The 23,947-nt window shown below is 36.9% G+C and overlaps 1 protein-coding gene across 2 annotated transcripts in view; it reads left to right on the top strand.

Moving 5' to 3' along the window:
* Positions 1-23,947, top strand: part of ITPR2 (inositol 1,4,5-trisphosphate receptor type 2) — a 561,528-nt gene that overhangs the window by 123,789 nt on the left and 413,792 nt on the right. The window contains exons 3-9 of one of the 2 annotated variants that reach the window (XM_001363065.4): positions 5,007-5,122; positions 6,968-7,054; positions 8,089-8,247; positions 18,436-18,534; positions 20,216-20,299; positions 21,186-21,332; positions 23,825-23,920. In XM_001363065.4, coding sequence (XP_001363102.1) covers positions 5,007-5,122; positions 6,968-7,054; positions 8,089-8,247; positions 18,436-18,534; positions 20,216-20,299; positions 21,186-21,332; positions 23,825-23,920 — 788 coding nt within the window. Of the gene's footprint in view, positions 1-5,006; positions 5,123-6,967; positions 7,055-8,088; positions 8,248-9,081; positions 9,138-18,435; positions 18,535-20,215; positions 20,300-21,185; positions 21,333-23,824; positions 23,921-23,947 lie in introns of those variants that run through there. The other variant, XM_056799421.1, reaches the window with a different exon arrangement.

The raw sequence follows: 23,947 nt of genomic DNA, 5'->3' as shown, positions 1-23,947 counted from the left end.
TATATTGGGGGTAAGGGCCAACAAGATAGCTCATGTAAAAGGACAAAAAGGAGGCCTTCTTAACCTGAAATCCATACATTAAAAAAAATGATAAATAGACACTATCCTGAGAAAGGCTCTGTATCACAAAGAAGATTAAGTATCCTTGACCTAGAGGAAGGTCTTTCTATTGGCTAGAACCTCTGAGGAGGATCTTTGGAAAAATATGAACATGAGCCACAAAGGATGAAAAGGTCTAGATAAGCTGGATACATTTTCATTGTAGGAAGGAGTACTCACTAATCCATTGAAGTATTTACTGTTCACCAAGTACTTTGAGAACAATTTCTCATTTAATTCTAAGCATAACAGCTAGTCTTTATATTTACTTTTTAGGCTTGAAAAGCACTTTATAAATATCTAATTTTATCTTTACAACAATTTGGGATACAATTATTATCTGTATTTTACAGATGAGGAAACTGAGGCAGCCAGCAGTCTTCCCTATGGACACACAATATTATCTATCAATAGATAACATTTGAATCTCGATTCTCTTGTCTATAGTACTTGCATGGCCCCAAGTCAGGCTCTATGTTGTCTTAGAGACATCTTGTTTGTAACTTGCTTATAATTTAAAAAAAAGGCATTTCACTTCCGACATTTACTGAGTGCCTTGTTAGTTGCTAGACAAAGCACTCTGCTAAGTATTAGACATACAAAAAAGAAATGACACCAATAATTGGATCTCTATTTATTTGTATGATGGGTTCTCTCTTTAGTAGGTCTAATTAGATGAACTGGTTTCTTCTGTTTATAGATTAAGTTATTTGCCAGCAGACAGTACAATCTAATGGAATGCAATGCAACACACCACAACACAGTATAACTCCAGCAATTCAGTGTAAACTCTTTACGTGTCTACAATGCTCCGAGAGATACAAATGAGAAAAAGAAAGGCCCACAAGGAGCTTAGGATCTAAAGGAAGCTGAAAAGTGGGGAGATGGAGATTGCTGTGCCCAGAAAGGGTGGGGGGAGTAGAAAGGCGGGGAGGGGGGGGAAGTCGTGCTGTCCTAATTCAGCAAAAGGTAGGAAGCCATCCATAAATAAAGTCTTGTTCTAGAGATCTCAATGACAGAGCATGCAAAATGAGGACCAGTTATGGCAAAGAAGCAGTGTGCCAGATCAGTTAGCCACAAACATAGCGAAGAGAGGGACCCTCCCCCACCCAAGTCAAAGGATCTTTAGTTGTCTTTGTTTTCTTTCCAATCAAAAGTTGGGGAGGAGGAAAAATTTTGCCATGATTTGCTTAAAGGGATGATTTCTGTTTCTGTTAATAACAAGCCACACCCTGGTGTTGCTCAAAGGTCTCTGCCCTGGAGGAGAGAAGTGAAAGTGATGGTAGTGGAGTCCATTTCTATTCCCCAGGGCTTCAGGGGGAAGGAAAGGTCCTTTGAAACAATAGTGAAAGTATTTCAAGGAGGAATCCAAAAAAGAAACGAACCTGGGTGAGTAGGTTAAAGGGAGCGCTAAAGAATGGAATAAAGAGAAAGAAAGGAAGGACCATTCAACTATGGACCTAAGTTTTTAGCTCCCTTCTCTGAATGCTTTAAAAAGATGCATAAGATGGGGGCAGCCAGGTAGCTCAGTGGATTGAGAGCCAGACCCAGAGGTCCTGGGTTCAAATATGACCTCAGACACTTCCCTACTGTGTGACCCTGGACAAGTCACTTAGCTCCCATTGCCTAGCCCTTACCACTCTTCTGCCTTGGAACCAATACCCAGTATTGATCCTAAGACGGAAGAGGTGTTTTTTAAAAACGCATAAGACAAATATATAGATTATAAAGAACACCAATTATATTGAAGTACAGCTACCAAACAACCCATTTTTAGGTTCATGGACTCCATGTTAAGAACGTTGAACGCAATATCAGTACGAGTCAAAAATGTTACACGGCAGTAAAATGCCTACTCATTACCATAGGCTGCATTGAGAGTATAGGGGGATTTTCCAACCCAGAGGACCTAAAATTCTTCCAATTTCTCCGTTTGAGGCAAAACTAAAAGATAAAAAGTTTAATTGGTTTCAGCCGATGGGCATTTGCCATGTGACTAGCAAGTCCCAGGAACAAATACACACCTGTAACGTTTTACACAGCCTTAAGGCGGTATTATTGGTGGCTGAACAAGTCTATCGAGGAGCCGAAGTTACCGGAACTACCTTGGAGAATGTGAAGGTGGGGGATAGTACCGTGTGGTTTATTTAAGGCGAATCTCACTGAAAGCCGTCCTTCTTAGGACATAGCTCGCCATTGCTCGTATGTCATTATTGAAACTTCCGTCTTTTGTCAGGAAGAGCGAATCAGCTGACTTTTCTAAGTTTCAGTGATCAGATCCATAAAATGAAAATAATAATGCCAGGACCTTTGGTGCCTGCCCAGAGTGATTTCAGGAGCCTCAAACGAGAAATGAGGTGTCAAATTTAAACAGAAAGGAGGCCACTAAAACACACACAAGCATCTCAGGGGCCACATTTGACTTCAAAACCCACGTATTAACATTATTTATGTTCTAATATGTTTATTTATTTTGCTAAATGTTTCCCAAATACATTTCTCTAATAAAGAAATAGACAGCTTAGTATAGCAGATATAAGATGGGGCTAAGAATCTGGAAGACCTGAGTTCAAATTGGCCTCTGATACATATTGATTATGAGACCTTAGGAAAGTCACTTAAACTCTTAATGCCCCAGTTAATTCTCTAAGGTTTTTAATTGCAGAATAATTGTTATTCTTCGTGGATAAAAGGAATTTCCTCAATAGGAGCTTCCTACATTGAGGAAATAACAGGTATTTACCAGGGCATAAGTACACATATGTTTTGTTGTTCAGTTGTTTTTCAGAAGTGTCTGACTCTTTGTGACCCCATTTAGGATTTTCTTGGCAAATAGGAGGTAGTGTTTTGTCATTTCCCTTTCCAGCTCATTTTATAGATGCAGAAACTGAGGCAAACAGGGTTAAGTGACATGCTCAGGTTCACATCACTAGTATCTAAAGCTAGTATCTAAAGCTATATTTGAACTCGGGTCTTCCTGATTCTGTGCCCATTGTTCTACCCACTCCATTACCTTGCTGCCCATATATACACATATGCATATTCATGTAAATAAATAAACAAATATAAATATACATTGTTCCAAACTTGTGGTTTATATAGTGAAGGGAGCTCCCACATACATAATCACCAGCTTATACATAGTACCTATATCCTGGTGATTTTTTACCTGCTTTTTTATAGTTTGTGTTCAACTTCTTTGATGGAGTTATTTATTATTTGAAGAATTTTTAGCATTTTGTATATAAATCATCATATCATCTGCTAAGAGACCTATATTTTCTACCTCTTTGCCCATGTTTATTCCCTCTTTTCCCCCTCCCCTTTTTGCTATAGCTCCTTTTTCTAGCATTGTATTTACATAATAATGATGATGACAGTGAGCATCCTTGTTCTGTTCCTGGTCTTATTAGGAAAGCTTCTAGTATTTCTTCACTACAGAAATGTAGTTTTAAATAGATCTTCAAAATCATAGGAAGGGTCAGTTCATTCCCATGTTTTTAGTGGTTTTTAAAAAATACAGATGAATATCATATTTGAGAGGAAACAGTAGAATGGATAGGACACTGGATGTAAAGTCGGGAACATGTGAGTTTTAATCCTGTCACAAATATTTACTATGTGACTGGGCAAAGTTATTTACCTCCTTTGCCCTCAGTCTCCCCATCTATAAATTGAGGGAATTGAACTCAATGACTTCTATCTTTCCCTCCAGCTCTAAATAAATTATTCTATTATTTTGTTATGAATTTTATTGGATGTTGGTGCTGTTGTCTAGTATGTTACTTTTTTCTGCCATCTTGTGTTATTTTCCATTTTGATAACTGCCATCTATGAGTTTTGTTTTTTTTGAGACATTGATAAAAATGGAACAGAACCAAGCATGGAGATCTCAGGCACCCACTAAAGACACCCTGCCAAGCTGACTTTGAACTGTTAATGATTATTCTTTGAATATCAGGGCAGTGAGGGATGCTAGGGGTCTCATCTATTTCCTTCATTTTACAGATGAGGAAACAGCTCTAGAGAGGTGGGACTAGCAAATGGAATCCACATCTCCTGACTCCTAAACCAAAGTGTTTTCTTTTATGCTACATTAAAAAAACCCCCAACAACAAACCTTTATTTTCTCTTTGAGTAACAACTCTTTAGGCAGAAGGGCAGGGGCCAAGCAAATAGTACCAAGTGACCTGCCCAGGGTCACACAGCTAGGAGGTGTCTGAGGTCAGACTTGAACTTGGGTCTTCCTGACTCCAGGTCTGGCACCCTATCCACTGTGCCACTTGGCTGCCTCTTCTTATGCTATGTTACCCCTCTATTCTCTCAGAATATTTTTTCTGCAGCTTATTATGGAACACAGATAGCTATATAATGGGGCAAGGAGTAACCTTAATCATCTCTGTGATGCAATTTCATTTTGGCTGTGTAAGATGGACCCAAGGAATGGGCATTTGATGGTGAAAATACTGGGGCCAAAAAAGTCACTTATGGAAACCAGTTAATTTTGAAATTAGGTAGCCAAGTGATACTTAAAATGTGATTTCCCCCAACTACTTGGGTTACTTTTATTTTCTTAAATTACTCTTTTTTTCATTGGTTAAACATTTGGTTTTTTCCCCCCTGTGGAATTCTTCATGGTTCATTGTTAGAGCAGATATGGGAGGAGCAGGGTTGCACTTTTTCCTTCTGCTTGACTGTGTTGGCTTGATCTCTCAGGTTCATTTTCTTTTAAAATAATATTGGTTAATGAGGAAGTTGGGCAGGGTGATCTCTAAGTTGAGTGCTATGGATTTATTGTGTTTTTAAAAATTGCAACATCAGAGCACAAAACCTTTTGACTATAGGTAGGAATTTGAGAAAATTATTTAGCATTGACTAGTCTTATTACTTTAAAAAATGTGTTACAGATTGCCTTTTCAAAGTGTGCCCTATGAACCGATATTCTGCACAGAAACAATACTGGAAGGCCAAGCAAGCCAAACAAGGAAACCACACAGAAGCAGCCTTGCTTAAGAAATTACAGGTAAGGTCTGTTATTGGTTGTTATTTGTGAATCCTTGGGTTGGAGTTAGTTTAAGAGGGGAACACTTCCCTATTGGTTTCTGAAACTCTCCACTTTTAATCAGTTTGTAAATATCTGAAATAACAAAAAAAAATTAAAACTGGATAAGAATTTTAAATCACAGGGTGTGCCCATTTAACATTTCCTGGCATACAAGGGAGTGAAGGCAGTGGAGAGTTTGAGAAGAAAATGCAACCAAAAACCCACTAAAGAGAAACTCAGGGAGCCCAGCTGGAGGAACACTTTTGTAAGCTGGAGTAAGGAATGGAATAAAACCTTAGCTGGAGTTTGTCTCTCTTACTTCTGGGATAAAAAAAAAGGGGGGGGGATCTTTAGCCTGGCATTTAAAGCCCTCCACAATCGTGCTCCAATCTATATTTTAGGTTTAACTTTATATTACTTTTTTTCCCCATACTCTATACTAACTCTGATCTGTGGGCTGTTTCATTATTCCCTCCATGGCTTTCTCATGTGAGATATCAGTTCAAGAACCAGTCTACAGGCTGACCAAAATTTTCTATTTGCCTCTATTTCCTTTCTTTTAAAAATTTTATTAATTATTTTTAAACTCTTACTTTCTGTCCTAGTAACAAACTCTAAGACAGAAGGGCAAAGGCTAGGCAGATGGGATTAAGTAACTTGCTCAGAGTGACGCAGATAAAAAGTATCTGAGGCTAAATTTGAACTTGGCTCTCCTGACTCTAAGCCTGGCTCTCTAGTCACTAAGTCCCCTAACTGCCCCCTTATATTTCCTTTCTTGCTCTCTTAACTCAATAATTGGCTTCTAAACTCTCTTCGCAGTTATTAATGATCTCTTAATTGCCAAATTTAATGATCTTTTCTCATCCATCTTCATCCTTCTTGAACTCTCTATAGCCCTTGACATGGATGACATCCTTGGATGCCATCTTTCCTCTAGAATTTTATGACCCTGCTCTCTCTTGGCTCTCTTACCTTTTTTGACCACTCATATTCCTCTAGGATGCCAGGTGGCACTATGGATATGGATAGTGTTGGGATTAGTCTGGAAGATTCATCTTCCTGAGTTCAAATTTGGCTTCAGATACTTAACAAATAACTAACTTAGATAACTTAACTGTGTGGTTTTGGGCAAGTTCTTTAGCCCCATTTGCCTCTATTTTATAATCTTTTCCCCCTCCTGTCTCTCAGAATCCCTGCTTTCCTTCAAGGCTAAGCTTTGGCACTCCCTTCTATCTGATGTTTTTTTTTTTTTTTAATATCTCAGACTACTAGTGTCATTCCTCTCACCTCCTAAATAATTTTGTTTCTATTTTTAATTTAGTTTGCACATATCTATTTATCTCCTTGAAGGCAGATACTGTTTTTGCTTTTGTCTTTTTATCCCTAACATGGTGCCCACCACATAGTAGGCATTTAAAAATGTTTGCTTATCTAATTTTAATGATCAGTTTTTGAGCTAGTTGTGAGGCTCAAATGAAATACTTTAGGTTCAGTTCTTCACAACTTAATCTGTATGTAAATAGCAGAAATTATTATCATTTTAGGGCCTTGCTATACCAGAAATTAGTAGACTGAACAACAACAAATTTTTTTGTTGAAGAAACCAAATATAGAGAAGATTCAGGTTGATCTTGAATTCATAAGTAGGGGTGAAGGTGGCCCGAACTTTCTTGAAAGGATTCCATGCCCTGGGCGATTCAGAGGATCATAGGAGCCACAAATGCCCTTTCACATTGCCAATTTTCATGTCAAAAAACTTTCTTGTGAGGTACTAAACCCTAGATGCTATGTTTTCCTACTGATTATCTGATAATTATTTTGCAGCATGCTGCAGAACTGGAGCAAAAGCAGAATGAATCAGAGAACAGGAAGCTGTTGGGAGAAATTGTTAAATATAGTAATGTGATACAAGTAAGTATCTATATTATTTATTTTTCTTCTAAAAAACTTTAAGGTTTTCATGGTAATTTGGGGAGTGAAGAGATAAATTTTCCTAGAAATTCTAACAGAATGTGAAAATTTTGAAGCATTAAAATCAATGTCCTCAGGTATAAATTAATATGGCAAAGTTTTGTTTTTTCAGCTAAGGCGTATCAATTTTGTTTGTTTGGAGTTGTGCCTATATCAAATAGTTTTGCACAGGTACATGTAGTTGAACCCAGGTATTATGTAATTTTAAAGTATATAGTGAAACAACTTGATTAAAAAGCTTAAAAAAGTCCAGTCTCTATCTTATGCAAAATACATGAAAATAGTAGTCCTTCATCATTTTCAACTTGAAGATTAAATTTATTCCATCTTCCTATAAAGTGTCACAGAGATGATGATTTTCAAAAACATCTAGATGATACTCCTTATAATGTGAATAACAGCTTGTTTTAATGATTGGTTGATCTGTATGCATACTATATGACTGATCCCAACTTATTTTTTTTCCATTTTATATACAACTTTTCAAGGATTCCTTGGCTTATGATAAATAGCAGGACAACACTATTATTTAGATTTCTTTTATTTCTTTTTTACTTGTTATATTCTATTTTTCTTTTACATGCAGAGCTGAAAAAATTAATTCCAATTTGATCGACTTTAATTCTGTAGTTTTGAGTGGTTAAAATATTTTTGAAATTTCCTTTAAAAAAATCAGGTTTCCATTTTAGATTGTAGGGGTCTTTTGAGAGAGGTATAATTGGGGAAAATAGATCATTTGAGGTTATAGACAACACAAAGAAAAATTCTGTTTTATCTTTGTTTCCAAAGGACATAGAAAGTGCCTTGGACATAGTAGCGGTTTAAAAATGTTTTTTGAATTAAACCAGATGTATGAAGGGGTTTCTTCCTTCCATACCTGCTTCCAAGGATTTTTGGATAGCTATGTGATACAAGTATAGAACATTATCAAATGGATATGCAAGAAACTGAGAGATTATTTGTTTTTCTAATAGCTACTGCACATAAAAAGCAACAAATACCTGACAGTCAACAAGCGCCTCCCTGCCTTACTGGAGAAGAATGCCATGCGTGTGTCCTTGGATGTGGCAGGAAATGAAGGGTCTTGGTTTTATATTCATCCCTTTTGGAAACTGAGGAGTGAAGGTGACAATGTATGTAAACATAAACTAAGAAGGGAAAATATGGGTTTGTAAAGAGAATTATAATTCTTAATAATCTGTAGAATGAGGGAGGTGTAATATAGGAACAGATTACTTGGGGGCTTCTACCTATTCTTTCTTTTTTTTTTTAACCCTTCCTTTTCATCTTAGTATCAATACTGTGTATTGGTTCTAAGGCAGAAGAGTGGTAAGGGAAAGATAATAGGGGTCAAGTGACTTGCCCAGGGTTATACATCCAGATTTGAACCTAGGACCTCCTATCTCCAGGGCTGGCTCTCTATCCACTGAGTTACTTAGCTGCCTTCTCTATTTTTTGCATGCATTAAAATGACTTATTTATAATAAATATAAGTAAAACCTAACAAAATAAATTCAGATTAGTCCGTAAGCTAATTTCCAGCTTGGTTTGGTGAGGGATTATATAATTAATTGCATTTACATAAAATAAAATTGTGGTTTGGCTATATTTGTTCAGTGTACATTGTGTAAAAATAATCTTTCTGAATATTTTGGAAGCTTTTTTAGGTTAGGTGACTTTGAATAAATAACACAAGTAACTTAATAGTTCAGTGATGACATCACTTTCTTAAGAAATGACTTAAAAATAGTGGGTTTGTGATGAACAGGAAGCTTTCAGGACAGGTTATAAACTAAGCATTTATATATATTTATATGTATTTGGATTAATGCAATAAAGCTGATATAATGTCTTATCATTTTTGATGAATACTTTTTATATATTATTTAAAATTCATGGCAATCTGAATCTTTTTCTAGTTGAACTGTACTTTTAGTGAATTTTGAAGTACTAATTCAATTCCACAGGACACAAGCTTGATGGTTAAATTTGGTTAACGAATTACTGATGTTAATCTCTCTAGGTAAGGTCGAGTGATGCATGGCATGCAGGAATGTAATGCACTTAAAATTTTATTTTCTTGAGTTCTTTTTAAAAAATCTTAGAGCCCCCTTTACTTATTTATTTGTTTTTGCATCCAGTAAGTACTTTATGTGTGTTTTTGAGCATGGTACTGTGTTGTTGATTACAATCAACTCTCAAATATTCAGGGACTGATTATTTAGGTTGTGGGCTATCTGTGTCCTTAGCTAATTCCTTTTGTCCATTTAATTGCTAAATAGAATTTCTATCTGCAGGTCAACAAAGCATAAAGCACTAAAGCTCTGAAGATCCATGAGAATAGTTTAAAATTATTGAGTGAAATTTGGAATTGGTTTTGTCTTTCTGTTTCATTTATTTTTACAAATTTTATTTTACATTTTAGGTGAAGTGTTACAAATTTCACCTCCCCTTCTTGCCCCCAAACATCCAGAGAGTTGAATGTAATGAACCTTGTAATAATGTATTTTTACTGAAAAAGATAAGCTAAGACCAAAGTAAAACACGTGGATTTTCTTAATATGCGAGATGCAATAATAACATATAGCAGAGAAGTCATCTTCATATAGATGTAATCCAAAAGGCATGGCTGAGACAATCCTCCACACTGCTTTTGGCTATGAACTTCTCACTTTTTTGTTGTTGTTGCTAGTCACAGATCATGGTTAGCATTTGTATGTGTATGAGGTTGCTGTGAAAATATAAAGCACATCCTAGTCATTATGTATGTCATATTACTAATCAAATGATTGTACTTTTCTTTTTAAGTATGTTTTCCATTCTTTTAAAATAGAAACACTTTATAATTTGTTGAAGATATTTTTTTAATTAATGGTATTTTGTAGTTGAATAAACAGCTGCTCAGGTTGTGCTAATGTCAAGAAAAAAAACAGGGGAATGTAAGAGTCAAAATACTTGTAAATGATGTCAGCATGGGTTACTTTTTAGTCATTGTATCAGGTGGCATTCAGGTTGATTATAATCAGCCAGTAGGTTCATCAGGACCCAGGAAAAATGAATGGGTAGATTTGCTCAATTCTTACAAAATTTGCAGGGACTCTTGGGGGTTGTTAACAATAATTATTAACAATAGAAGAGGTTGAATGTGTCATAGAGATTTGTGGGATGCTGATATCCACATGAAAAAAAAAACATCCTCATGGGTCAGAAAACCATTATTCTACAATTTTCAACATGTTAGAAAACCCTTCTTCAGCTATAGTTATTGTGAAAGCTATTAAGGGAACCACATGAAAAATTATTGTGCCTGACATGCTTTATTTTGAGAAATAAAACACAATTACTCAGCTGGAATACTTTATTTTTGTTATTATTTTATTTTTCACACTGAACTGATCCCCCCAAGACACTGTTTCATTTCCTTGATGGTGGATTACAAATAATAAAGTAAGGTCAACTTTGATGGTCCTTTATTTCTTGTTGAATGGAGACAATAGAAATAGAAATCTTGAATTATTAAGGGAAAGCTTGAGGGAAAGCTTTAATGTTGTGGTACAGCATAAAGAACATAAGTTTGATTGTAAGAGAACATGAGTTCATATCCTAGCTTTGATATTTGTTTTTTATGTGACCTTGATCAAAGAAATTGTGGTGGCTCAATGAATAGAACTCTGGGCACGGAGTCAGGAAGACCTGAGTTCAAATGTGACCACAGACAGTTCCTAGCTGTGTGACTGTGGGCAAGTCACTTAACCCTGTTTGCCTGAGTACCCTCATCTGTAAAATGAACTGGAGAAAGGTAAGGCAAATCCCTCCAGTATCTTTGCCGAGAAAAACTCAAATCACTTTACCTTTTCCATACCTCAGTTTCCTAATCTTTAAAATGATGGGTTTGGACTCAGATGACTCCTGAAGCCACCCTCAGCTGCAGATATGTTATCCTATGAGTTTTTCATTTGGGAAAATTGCCTGGCCTTCTAGTGGGAAACATTATTGGACAGGTCATCAATGTAATTTCCAACTTAAGAATTATAAATTTTTAGAGATAGATTGGGCTTTAGCCATGATTTAGTCCAACCCTATAATTTTACAGATGAACAATCAGCTGTTGAGAAAAGAATTCCCTTGCCTGATGTCTGGAGAGCCAGGATTAAAACCAAGGTCTCCTCTCATTCACACCGTCATGGCAGAACTTCAAGAAGAAAGGCAAGAAATGGAATGTGACAACCATTCTGGGCCAAATGGTGTTTCCTGAGGGGTCTCCAGACCACAGTGTCATCTAAAATGCATTTCTGGAATTGCCCAGAGCTGTTTTCTACTCAGAAAAGAGGATGTCACCTTTCATGACAGAAATATGAAGACGAGAATATACCAAAGCCTCTATAATTTTCCTTAAAAAGGCACCGGATCTTTTGTAGGTCAACCTCTGGCAGCTAATAAGCAAAGTAGACTTTTCTGCGAAGTCCATCAAATTCAATGATTCTCTAAATAGATTTGCAGGTTCCATAACGTCAGGGACTGACTGAGCTTGCATTTGTTTGTATCTTTCCCCTTCCTCTTAGCATCTGGCATCTAGCATGTGGTAAGGGCTCAACCAATATGTACTGACACATCTTGTTTGTTTGACAGCATCTCATCTAACTCATTCATTACCTTCTCCTGTCAGATGCAATTGTAGGCAATAGATTGAGTTCATCCAGCTGTGATTAATGACACGACAGATTTGGTTTAAGTCAGCAGGTTTTTAAAGGTGTCAGCTACATGCTGGGTGTGCCAAACACTGAAGTTATAAAAGTAAGAATGTGTTGATCCCTGCCCTTGTGGAGCTTATATTTTAATGGAGAACATAGCATGTACAAGTCTAAGTCAATGCAAGGTAATTTAAGGAGTGAGGTAGCACTAATAATAGGGGTAAATCGAGAAAGGCTTCATAGGGGAGATGACATCCCAGCTGATTCTTGAAGGAAGATACTGAATCTGAGGGGCAGAATTGATTGGAGGATGCTAGCATTCTAGGCTCAGAGGGGTGGAAAAAGGAGGGCATCATCTGGATAAAGGGGGGAGGGTAGGTGATGGAATGTTGAGTTTGGGGAACAACTCGAAGTCTGTTTTTCCTGAAATATGGAATTTTGAAGGGAGAGCAATGTGAAATGAGACTATGTTTCAAAGATGCCCCTTATGATGTTTAGCCTTTGCAGGTTGTCCCCATGCCTAAAATGCCCTCCCTTCTCTTAGAATCTGCACCTCCCTTCAAGGTTAGTTTAAGTGCTCCCTCATTCAAGATGCCTTCAGTTGTTAGTGCTTCCTTCCTCTCTACCACCATTCAAATATTTTTTCTTTTTTTGCTATACAACCTGAATTAATAAATGAATGTGTCTTCCTCTTGTAGAATGTAAGTCCCTTAGGGTCTAGTAGATGGTTCAGTGAATTGAGAGCCAGGCATAGAGATGGGAAGTCCTGGGTTCAAATCTGACCTCAGACATTTCCTAGCTATGTGATTGTGGGCAAGTCACTTAATTCCCATTTTTTAGTCCTTACTACTCTTCTGCCTTGGAATAAGTCCACAGTATGGAGTCTAGGATGGGTTCAAAATAAAAAAGAATGTAAGCCCCAGAAGGACAGCAATTCTCTTTTATATTTATAATTTTTATATATTTATATATAATATACTATATATTTATATGTGTGACTGGCACAGTACCTGCCACAGAGTATATCAAATGATTAAATATTTGTTGATTTATGAAATACTGGGCAATTATAAATTCAGTAGTTTTGATTGCCAAAAGCCTTGTAGCAATTACCAAAGAAGATTAATAGATGATACCTTTAGATATGTAAATACAAAGCTGGGAGGCTTTACAAAGTAAACTCAGTATTATGACCTTGAAGACAATCCACTTTCAGGCATCACGACTTACATGTAAAAGCCAATTAGTTTATAAACATTTATTAAATATCTACTTTGTGCTAGGTACTATGCTAAGTTCTTGGATACAAAGGTAGGTCGTCTCTGCTCTCAAGAAGCTCATGGTCTTCTGTGGAGACAACGTGCAAAGAGCTCTGTACAACAAGACATATTCACAATAAATTGGAACTAGTCAACTGAAGAAAGGCATGGGAATTAAGAGGGATCAAGACAGGCTTTTTTTAGAAGGTGAGGTTTTAGGTGGGACTCAAAGGAAGCCAGGGAACCCAGGAGATAGAGATGAGGAGGCATTCCAGACATGGGAGACAGCCAGGGAAAATGCCCAGTCAGGAGATTTGGACTATCTCCTTTGAGGAAGAGCAATGATCCAGTGTTACTGTAACACAGTGTACGTGGAAGGAAGATTGTAAGGTATAAGAAGTACCCTGGGAAAGGAAATAGAGACCTGGTTATGAAGGAATCTGAATGCCAAACAAAGGATTTTATCTTTGATGCTAGAAGTGATAGGAAGCCACTGATGGAGCGGGTGTGGGGAATGAGATGCTTTAGGAATATCTCTTTGGCTGCTGAGTGGAGGATGAAGTGGATGTGGGGAGGGGCTTGTGGCAGGGAGACCAATGAGCAGGGTATTACTGTAGTCCAGGAGTGAGGGAATGGAGTCCTAGACCAGGGTTGTCATTGCCAGAGGAGAGAAAGGGACAAATGTGAGATGCTACAATGCCAGGGAAGCTTATAGTTCTGTAAGTCATCAGTCAGTTCAGCCACACCTCAAAGAAGATTGTTCAATAATGTTGATAGAAAAGAAATTAGAAAAGTAATTTAGGAGGCATCTGATTTGGGATGTTAGCAAGAAGGGTGAAGTGGCATTAAGTTCTCTAACAAATCAATGATTTATAGAGTGATTGAAATAATTGATCTTTGTGGCTTTGAAACTTCGTCTAATGTATCACTGTAAGATTTTCAGCAATTTTTATTTTTATTTATTTTATTATTCTTAGTTTCAAGTTAACACTGAATAGCAAAACCAGAGTTTTCCTGGAATGCAGTTAACATTGAAATCAGATGGGCACATATTGATAAATGCCCATATAGCTATCGTATTTACAGTGAGATGAATGAAGTGTGTTAATTATAAGTTGACAGCATCAGACTTGTTTTAAGGACATACTGAAGTGTGACTTTAGAGGAATATAGGAATGGATGTTTGGGAATCATAGTGGCTAAAAAACCAATTTTGTGTCTACTAGGATAGCTCATTTTGAGTTACAAAATTACTCACCTGCTACTTAGTTGAAAAAGTAAAGTGATTAACCTCAACAATCCTGCAAAAATCAGTTACTGCCACAAACCATAGAACAATCTTCTCCTCAGTCATCTCACTGGTCCTTATTTCGATCCAAGACAGCAACAGCTATTAGCTAAAATGTTTATTCATTTGTTCATGGAATGATTCATTTGGCAAACGTTTACCCAGTGCCAGTTATACAGAGAAGTGTGGTAGTTTGGGTATAAAGCTTGATTTGGATCTAGGCTAAGGAACTCTGTTCTGCTAGGGCTTAAATCAACTTATAAATTCTTGAAAAGACCATGCCATTGCTTTTAGTTAGGAGGATTCCTTAAATTTTAAGACTGACTGAGTCATTATCTATTGTTATCTGATTTATTGTTTACTTGCTGTTTCAGAACACATTCATTAAATATCCATTATGTTCATTGCACTGCGGAAGAGAGGATAAATGAGATATCATTCCTGCTTTTAAGGAGCTTATAATATATATAGTAAAGGATGAATTATGTTCACTAAAAGTGAATACAACAGGATACAAATAGGTGAGAAGTACAATGGAGGTACTATTTGACTTTATAAAAGGATGAGTGCTTCTAGCATGGCAAATCAGGAGAGACTTCACAGAAAGTATCATTTGAACTGAACTTTGAAGAATGCATAGAATTTTTAAAAGATAGAAGTCAAGTGGAGGTAAGGTATTTTGAAGGAGAGGGAACAATGTGAGAAAAGGTATGCAATGGGAACAGTTAAAGACCAAATTTGGAGAGTTAGGAAGTGTTGTTTGTCTATACTGTGGAGAATATGAAGAGAACTATGAAATAAGTCTGGGAAACTGAATCAGAGCCAGATTGTGGAGGATCTTAAATGTCTACCTAAGGAATTTGAACTTCATTAAATAGGCCACAGAGTTCTATGGAAAGTTTTAGAGTAGGAGAGAGGTTGTGTGAGTGAAATGATCAGAACTATGAAATTTGGTTGTATTGGTGGAAGGAAGAACTGGAGGCAGGATTCACTTTACATTGGGCTGGTCAGGACCACTAAAATAGAAAAAGAGTAGGATTTTATTTTCTTTACTGGTGTGTTAATGAGTAAGTATCATATGACAAGGTACTTAAGTGCTGCAACAGGAACGGTACTCCTGTGCTTCATGTTAGAGTCACAGGGGAGCAAAGCTAGATAAAGAAATAGACAAATATAGAGGAGTATGCATTTATTAAAAAGGAAGAATTGCTAGGATACTCATTCATGGCATGGGGGGGGACATAAGTTTTAGTTCTTATTGCTGTAATTTCTGAAGATGAGAAAATGAAACTTATAGAAATGATAGACAATATCAGCAAGTTTAACAAGACTAAATTGTCTTGGGCTTGGACCTTCAATGCAGTTTCCTTTAAAAAATGTTTTCCCCAAATACATGTAAAAATAATTCATCATATTTATTTAAAATTTTTTTTTGAGTTCCAAATTCTCTCTTTCACTCTCTTCCTCTCTCATTGAGAAGGCAAGCAATTTGATGTGTTAGATATTTGAAGTCCTTCAGTTGTGAAAGAAAATACAGGAAAAGAGACACAAAAAAATAGTCAAAAATAGGATGCTTGGATAGTGGATCTGGAGAGCATTTTTCATTATAAGTCCTTTGAATCTTTGTATTCAATAGAGGTTTCCTACAATTAATTTGAGTCCTATGCAAAGGTGTGCTGAAATATGTTTAGCAACCAGCTCTCTAGGGAAGGAAAATGTAAGCACAACACATTTTAAAATTTAATCCAAATTATTAGCATTTTATTCATCACTTTATTAAGTCTAGACAAGCAACAAAACAATAAACCAAGTCCCAATTTATAGTGTGGGCTGATTTCAAAGATATGAATGTTTACTCTGAAAATTTTAAAATTGAGCCAATACATGGCCAGCTCCAACATATCCCATGATTCCAGGCATTTTTAAAATGAACTTTCTCTGGGGAATCAGATCTTCTAGGAGAATTTCAGGTAAACTTGAACCCAAATACATAAAGACCAAGCTTCTGCATTACAGAGTCTCCCAAAAGTCTTTACATATTAGTAGCTTAAAACCACATGCACACTTTTGGAATGGCCTCATATGTTTAACTAATCTTTTTTTCCCTAGGGGAGCAGTTTTCAAACTTTTTTGCTCCAGAACCACTTTACACTTTTAAAAAATGTTGAGAACCCCAGAGAACTTTTACTTATGTGAGTTATGTCTATTGGTATTTACCATGTGAGAAATTAAAACATGAAAAAACAATGAGGGGTCTAGTCTCTAGACCACACTTTGAGAACTTCTGTCCCAAGGCATAGCTGCTGTTTCATTCTTAGCAAGTGATATTAAAATATATAATACAAGTTTCTTTTTTTTTAAAACCCTTACCTTCCGTCTTGGAATCAATACTCTGTATTGGCTCCAAGGCAGAAGAGTGGTAAGGGCTAGGCAATGGGGGTCAAGTGACTTGCCCAGGGTCACACAGCTGAGAAGTGTCTGAGGTCAGATTTGAACCTACGGCCTCCCATTTCTAGGCCTGGCTCTCAATCCACTGAGCTCCCCAGCTGCCCCTATAATACAAGTTTTTTAGATCATAAAGAGGAGCCAGTTGACTAAATTATTCATTTCATGCATTATGTAATACTTCTGATTTTTGCTCTTTTAAAAGTGAAATGCTTTGTGTATGTTTCAGAATTATTAAAAATTATGCTAACATTACATTTGTCTGACAAATCTATTTTGTTTCACTGTAATACAACCAGCAGCAGACTTGGCGTAGAGGGTCTGGGAACAACTTCTTTACTTTAAATCGGTATGAAAGAACATTACATTTGAAGTTAGAAAAGCTGAGGTTCAGATCCTGGCTCTGCCATTTAGTAGGCATGGGGTGTTCAGGGCAGGCTAGCACCTGTAGGGGGAAGGTTTGCTGAGCCCTTTTCAGGGCTGCTCATCCACCTTCAGTGTCTGCCTCTCACCCAACTCTCACCTGTGGCTCCCAGAAGCTGTAGCATTGCAGTAGCTGCACCCCGTAAAACTGTCCTAGCAGGGAGGCTAAAACAGATTGTGGGTAATCAATGGCCCACAAGCCCATCAGTGAGTTAGGGGGTGTCTACCCCAAGCATATAAAAGCTTCCTCTGGCAGGATGAGCAGATGAGAACAATTTGCTCTAATGAAAGAGGTTGAAGCCTTAGAATGCTTAGAAATTGGTGAGACATTGAAGATGCCAGAGTTATCCACTGCAGCCCAAGCCATCACCAGTTATCCTGACTTTGGTCTTGCCTCTGGACATCAATGACCTTAGAAGACAGAATGAGGCCCGAAGACTTTTTGCAACTCCTCCAATTCATGCTAGAGTCAAGACACCTTGTGATGTCATTGGATCTCTTTGAAAAGAAGGATAAACAACAGAATAAACATAATCCTAGGCATGTCACTTGGACTTTTATTTTTCTCATCTGTAAAATAGATATAGTTGCATTTGCAATAGCTAATATCATATTGTGCTCCTAGGTTTGGAAAGCACTTTACATATACATCTTATTTGTATTCTCTTATTCAACCCTTATCACAGTCCTGTGAGTTAGATTCCATTTTTATTCCCATTTTACAGCTAACAAAACTAAATTGAGCAGTTGTGATCTGCTAAAGATCATAGAGCTAGTAAATGTCTGGGATGGGATTTGAACTCAGTTCTTCTTGACTCTATGCATTAAGCAACCAGAGCTCTATCCACCACTACTTAGCCTACCTCACAAAATCAGTGTAAGGATCAAATGAGATAATAGACAGGAAAGTGCTTTGTAAAGGTAAGCTGTGATTACTACCATCATTAGCAATTGAAAGGTTTTGTTAGGTATTTGTATCCAGATGGCTATCCAATGTGAAATAGTTATGTGATGTGTATTCAGAGATGATAAAGATAGAAGAGGGGATGGGAACCACTTTGACCTAAAAAGTGGTATTTACAATAATTTAGCGTGGTGTCCAGTTAATTATGAAGTCTATCTTTGGAGTCATTTTTAGCTTCTAAACTGAGCCCTAAAGAGCTAATGTTAATGTAGTCTAGTGTGCTTCAATTTCCATTTATTTTTGATTCCTAGATTGTGGTAGGAGATAAAGTTGTGTTGATGCCAGTCAATGCTGGACAGCCACTACATGCAAGTAACATAGAGCTTCTAGACAACCCAGGATGTAAAGAGGTAAGATCAGGAAAGCGACTGAATGTGCATATTTGTACAGTTTTTGTTTTAACATACATTTAACATCATTTCTTTTATTGCTGACTTCCTGAAAAATTAATCAGCACCATACATGACTAAGCTTAACAAAAGAGAAAAGAAAGCTCAATCACTGCTTTTTAACCTTGCCAGGTGCTACTAAAGAATCCTGCCTCCTCCCTCCTAAGACTGTTAGTTTGTTATAGGCAGGACAGAATAGACAGAGTGCTTGAGAGGTAGCCCAGTCCTCACTGCTGAGGAGGGTGACCAGTTAGCAATCTTACATGGATAAGATATTGTTGAAGAAACTTTCCTCACCACAGAAACTGCTGCCCTTCCTCTGTTAGCCCTGGTTCCTCCAGGCTCTGTCTATGGTTTAAAATCATTCACATAAAGTATTTCATAAATTTCTCACAAATTTGGCTCATTTTGTCCCCACCCAGGACTCTGGGGAAATGTCCAGAAAATATAGCTCATGTTTCATTTCCATTAAGATTCTTATCTCTGTTCTCACTTTGCATGACCCAAAAGGAAATCTGCTTTCACATTATGGATAGATTAGAATATCTTCACTGCAAGAAATTAGAATTTAAAGACACAACAATGAAATATCCAAAGACTATGGCCAAGGTAAAGGGTCAGCCATTTCCATTCTCAACAGTAGCAGATATCCCTTTATTTAAGAAAAAAGTATTCATAACTTTACTTTCTCCAAGGGAACTGAACCCCTTCCTTCCCTGCATCTATGTCTTCGATACCTGAAATTGAGAGACATCAAATGCTTTTCTAGCAAGATCTTCTTGTTTGCTTTAGCCAAAATCTCAAGGAGAAAGGGAAGAATTCATGCCATCAACATCCATTTCAGCTAGTGAACTCTGGCTACAAGCAAACAGTCCCCCTGCATCTTGGGGAGAATGTGCTCTATCCTGGCACAGTAGCCTTTCTGAGAGAGTTCCTACATTGCTAGTCTTGAATTCTACAGATAGTCATCAGTCAGTGAGAGAGGGAACGTGGGGAGGATTCCTCTTTTACTGTGCAGTCTGCCTTTGCCCCATCACTCCCTTCATATGACTCCCTGACCCAACTTTCTTATGTGGTGCTACATGGGGTAACGTGGCAAGGTATCCCTCAGCAGTTGATTTTTTAAAGCTCTATCAGTCACAACAATGACTGCTTTCCCATCAAATCCTTATATCAGTTCTCTGGAATGAACATCTGGGTAGAAATAAAGGTAAAGTGAAGAGAGCAAAACTAGGACCTAAATTGCAATTTTTGTAATGACCTTATGGCATTCAATTCAATAGACATTTTTAAAGTACTTTCTATGTGTAAGGCATTGTGGTAGGGAATAGGGAAATGGAAAAAGTAAGATAGTCCCTGTCCTCAAGGAGCCTGCATTCTAATGGGGGAAACAATATACAAAAGGAAGCTGAAAAGGGTGATGGACACCAGGAGGTACCAGCCCAGGGGCATGATGTTTCCTGGAGCCAAAGCCAGAGCCACAGAAATGGAGAGACCATTATGGAAGACCATTGTACTGGGATACATACTCCATTGACTAAAGTCACTTTTTAATTCCTCAATTACATGAAAATAAAACCTCAGTATATTATTGAACATGATTAGGGATTTTATAATGGTCACACATTTTTTTCTTTCATAGGTTAATGCTGTTAATTGTAACACTAGCTGGAAAATCACTTTGTTCATGAAATACAGTTGCTACCGTGAAGATGTTCTCAAAGGGGTATGTAGTTTGGGAAAATGCAGGTTTTCTTATTGAGTTAATTATATGTGCACTTCATCATTGAATAAAACAATTTAATATTAATTGTTACCAACCTTAATTCTTATTCTTTGACCCAAGTGATCCTTACTAATTGTGGGTCAGTTACATAACACTCCAAGCTTTTGTACCTTGGGCATACATATCTATAAATTGGAGGTAATATTTGCCATAATTCCTGAAGGTTAAAATCTTTATAGTGTCATGCAGATGTGGGGCATATTAATGATATTGTTTACTATAATCATTTTATGAGGGTGATGGTATATTATCTAGTCATTTAAAGTAAACAGTCCAGAGGAAGCCTGTTTTCTTTTTTTGTTCATTAAATTTAGTTTTTATGTTTCTGTGAGCAAGGTTGGGTAGAGCCAGAGCAAAAATCAAAGGAGAAAAATGATTGACTGGGACACCCTCCAGGAAGAATAGAAGGAGTACCTGAAGGGAACAAAGAAAGCAAAAATGTCTGGTTTCTATCACTGTCACTGAAAGTGGCTATACTTCAAGAGTTATTAGACATTCTACTTTTTCCTGAGAGTCTTCTTCTCTGCCTCTGGATGATAAACCACTTAATGCAACTCCTTGAATCCATTCAAGAACTTTCAACGTGGGATCTGAAGTAGACAATCCAATTGCCAAATATTTCAGTTAATCCTCACCAGAGTGTCTTGAGTGAATAAAGGATTGTATTGTAGTCTTTACTGAACAGGCACAATAAGTGGTTATTTTTGTCATATTCCCAAATCAAATAGATTTATATACTTTCTTTTCACTGGCTTCCTTTGTTAATTGAAAACATCTACTTAATCTTTTGTTTGGAAATAAGGATTTCACTTGTTTATTTTTCTAGGGTGATGTTGTTAGATTGTTTCATGCAGAACAAGAAAAGTTTCTGACCTGTGATGAATATGAGAAAATACAATATATTTTTCTTCGTACAACTTTGCGTCAATCAGCTACATCTGCCACAAGTTCTAAAGCACTCTGGGAAATTGAGGTATGTAAATTTATTTTCCTTTTAAATAATTTATAAAAAAAAGACATGCATCATGAACTAGATATTTTGTTACATCTGTTGTTCATGAATGGTGAATTGATAAACATTTATTAATTGCTTACTATATTCTATGGAGTGTGACAATAATGGAAATAGAAAGAAAAGCAAAGATTTGGCCTCTGTCCTCAAGGATATCTCAGTCTAATGAGGGAGATGACATAGAAACAACTGTGTATCTACAAAATACAACCATGTCATTATTGTTATTGTTGTTGAGTTGTTTCAGTCATATCTGACTCTTTGTGACCCCATTTGGGGTTTTCTGAGCAAAGATACTGGAATGGTTTGCTATTTCCTTTCCCAGCTCATTTTACAGAGAAAAGGAATTGAGGCAAGCAGGGTTAAGTGACTTGCCCATGGAGTCATACAAGAGTAATTTCCCAAGACTTGATGAAATCAGGAAGATCCTGATTCCAAGCCTGGTACTCTATCTGCCATGTTACCAACACATACCTATAACCCCGAGTCATTAGCATTTTATAAATAAAGTTTTCTATAACTCTTATAACTACATCTACATTTTGAGGGATATAATTTTCTTTACCTGTCTTTGCAGGACCAAGAGAGTTAATGTTCACAGTTTTTTTTTTTTTTGTTTGTTTGTTTGTTTTGTTTTTGCAAGCAAGAAAAGATTTTATTTTGGAGTGGTAGGAAAAGAGAAAGCTACAAAAGATGGGATGTGAGCATCTGCAGTTAATGAAAATGTGTTTGTGTTTTTTAAAATAATGATCATCTAATGAGGGGCATTATGAAAATGTTGTAGTGAAGATCATTAGAGATTTGGGGTCATGTGTTTTAAATGTGAATCCAAGCTGGCAGCAGGTGGGATAAACATTAATAATGGTGGTAAAAATGTGACATCCAAACATTTTTTTTGGAGAATAATTCACATTTTCTAGCACATGGCTTTATATCTAAAGAGGAATTTCTCAGGATCAAAAATTGAGTGAAAACAGAGTGTAGCTTCTTCCCAATTGCTTTAGCCTTCAGCTGGCCTTTTCTGCTTTCTAGGCTTGCTCAGACCAGTAATAAAACCTTAGTTCAGTGTTATGCAGGATATCCACACTTTGGACTGATATGACATTATCCTCAAATACCCCAAGTCAGAAATGTTTTGTGACTATGGTAATACTAAGGAGGATTCTCCAGATTATATTAGCACTAGAAATTAAAACCAAATTGCATAAGAACCATTACCATTACTTGTATGAATGAATGAATGAATGAATGAATGAATGAAGCATTGATTGAATGCTTACTAAGTGATAAGCACTATTTTAAATAGTGGGAATACAAATAGAAAAAGAAGAAAGAGGGAAGCTAGGTGGTTTAGTGCATAGAAAGCCAAGCCTGGAGATGAGAGGTCCTAGGTTCAAATGTGACCTCAGATACTTCCTAGCTGTGTGACCCTGGGCAAGTCCTCATTGCCTAGCCCTTACCACTCTTTTGCCCTGAGAACTATATTTAGGATTGATTGTAAGACTGAAGTAAGAGGGGAGACAGACAGACAGACAGAGAAACAAAGTGGGAGAGAGATAGAGAGGGAGAGAGAGAGACAGAGAGACAGAGAGGGAGAGGGAATGACAATGAGGGAGACAGAGAGAGGGAGAGAGAAGAAAAAGAAAAAGAAAAAGAAGAAAGTCCCTGCTCTCAAGAAGTTCATAGAAGGTCATGCCATAGGGCCATTGGAATGGCTCATATATGCTAAAAATGCAACACCAGGCTGAATAGAAAGCTGCACTGCAGATGCCTGGAGAAAAAAAAATATTTGTCTGAACCATTATGGGATTTACCATATGGTGGATCAGATGGTAGCTACTTCAGGTCTGTGTCACCATCCCAAGTAGACTATGAGTCCCTAGAAGGCAGAGGTCATGGTTTATATTTCTTTGTATTCTCTATAGATTCTAGCATAGTGCTTCTGCATCCATTATGGATAAATATATGAATAAATAAAGTAGGAACCATGCGCCATCTGACCTTGCTCACATTCCTGGGCCAATGATCCACTGCTACTTTGTCTAGATATGTGGTTATGACTCTAGCCTTTACCACTTTCTCAAGACTACACAGTCAAGCCTTGATATGTAGCATTTACGGATTTCTGAAGTGTAAGTGCTTTCTTTGGAAATTTAACAATTGGCTCTCATGATCTGGTTCAATTTGATTCCAGCCAAACAGGCTTTATTTTAAAATACAAATCATGACTAATGAGACATGTGGCTAGTTAAGCATTTTTTTATGATGTACCTTTCAATTACAGAGCATTTTTTATAATGTGTTCATTTTCTATTTTCTTATTAGAAATGGATAGCTTTAAATGTATTAGGACAAGCAAATCTAATCTCGCTAGATGAGAATTTAATATTGTAAGTAATTCACCAGGAATATTAACACTAATTTGCTGTGGTTGTCACTGTCTTGACCTGTAGGTGGTGCACCATGATCCATGCCGTGGGGGAGCAGGACAGTGGAACAGCTTATTCCGATTCAAACATCTGGCAACTGGAAATTATTTAGCTGCAGAGGTAAGAAGAATATTTGCCTCAGTGATA

Source organism: Monodelphis domestica, chromosome 5, assembly GCF_027887165.1.
Source record: "Monodelphis domestica isolate mMonDom1 chromosome 5, mMonDom1.pri, whole genome shotgun sequence".
Classification (NCBI taxonomy): Eukaryota; Metazoa; Chordata; class Mammalia; order Didelphimorphia; family Didelphidae; genus Monodelphis; species Monodelphis domestica.
The sequence above is the reverse complement of the archived record's forward strand: the minus strand, read 5'-3'. Positions and strand labels throughout refer to the sequence as shown.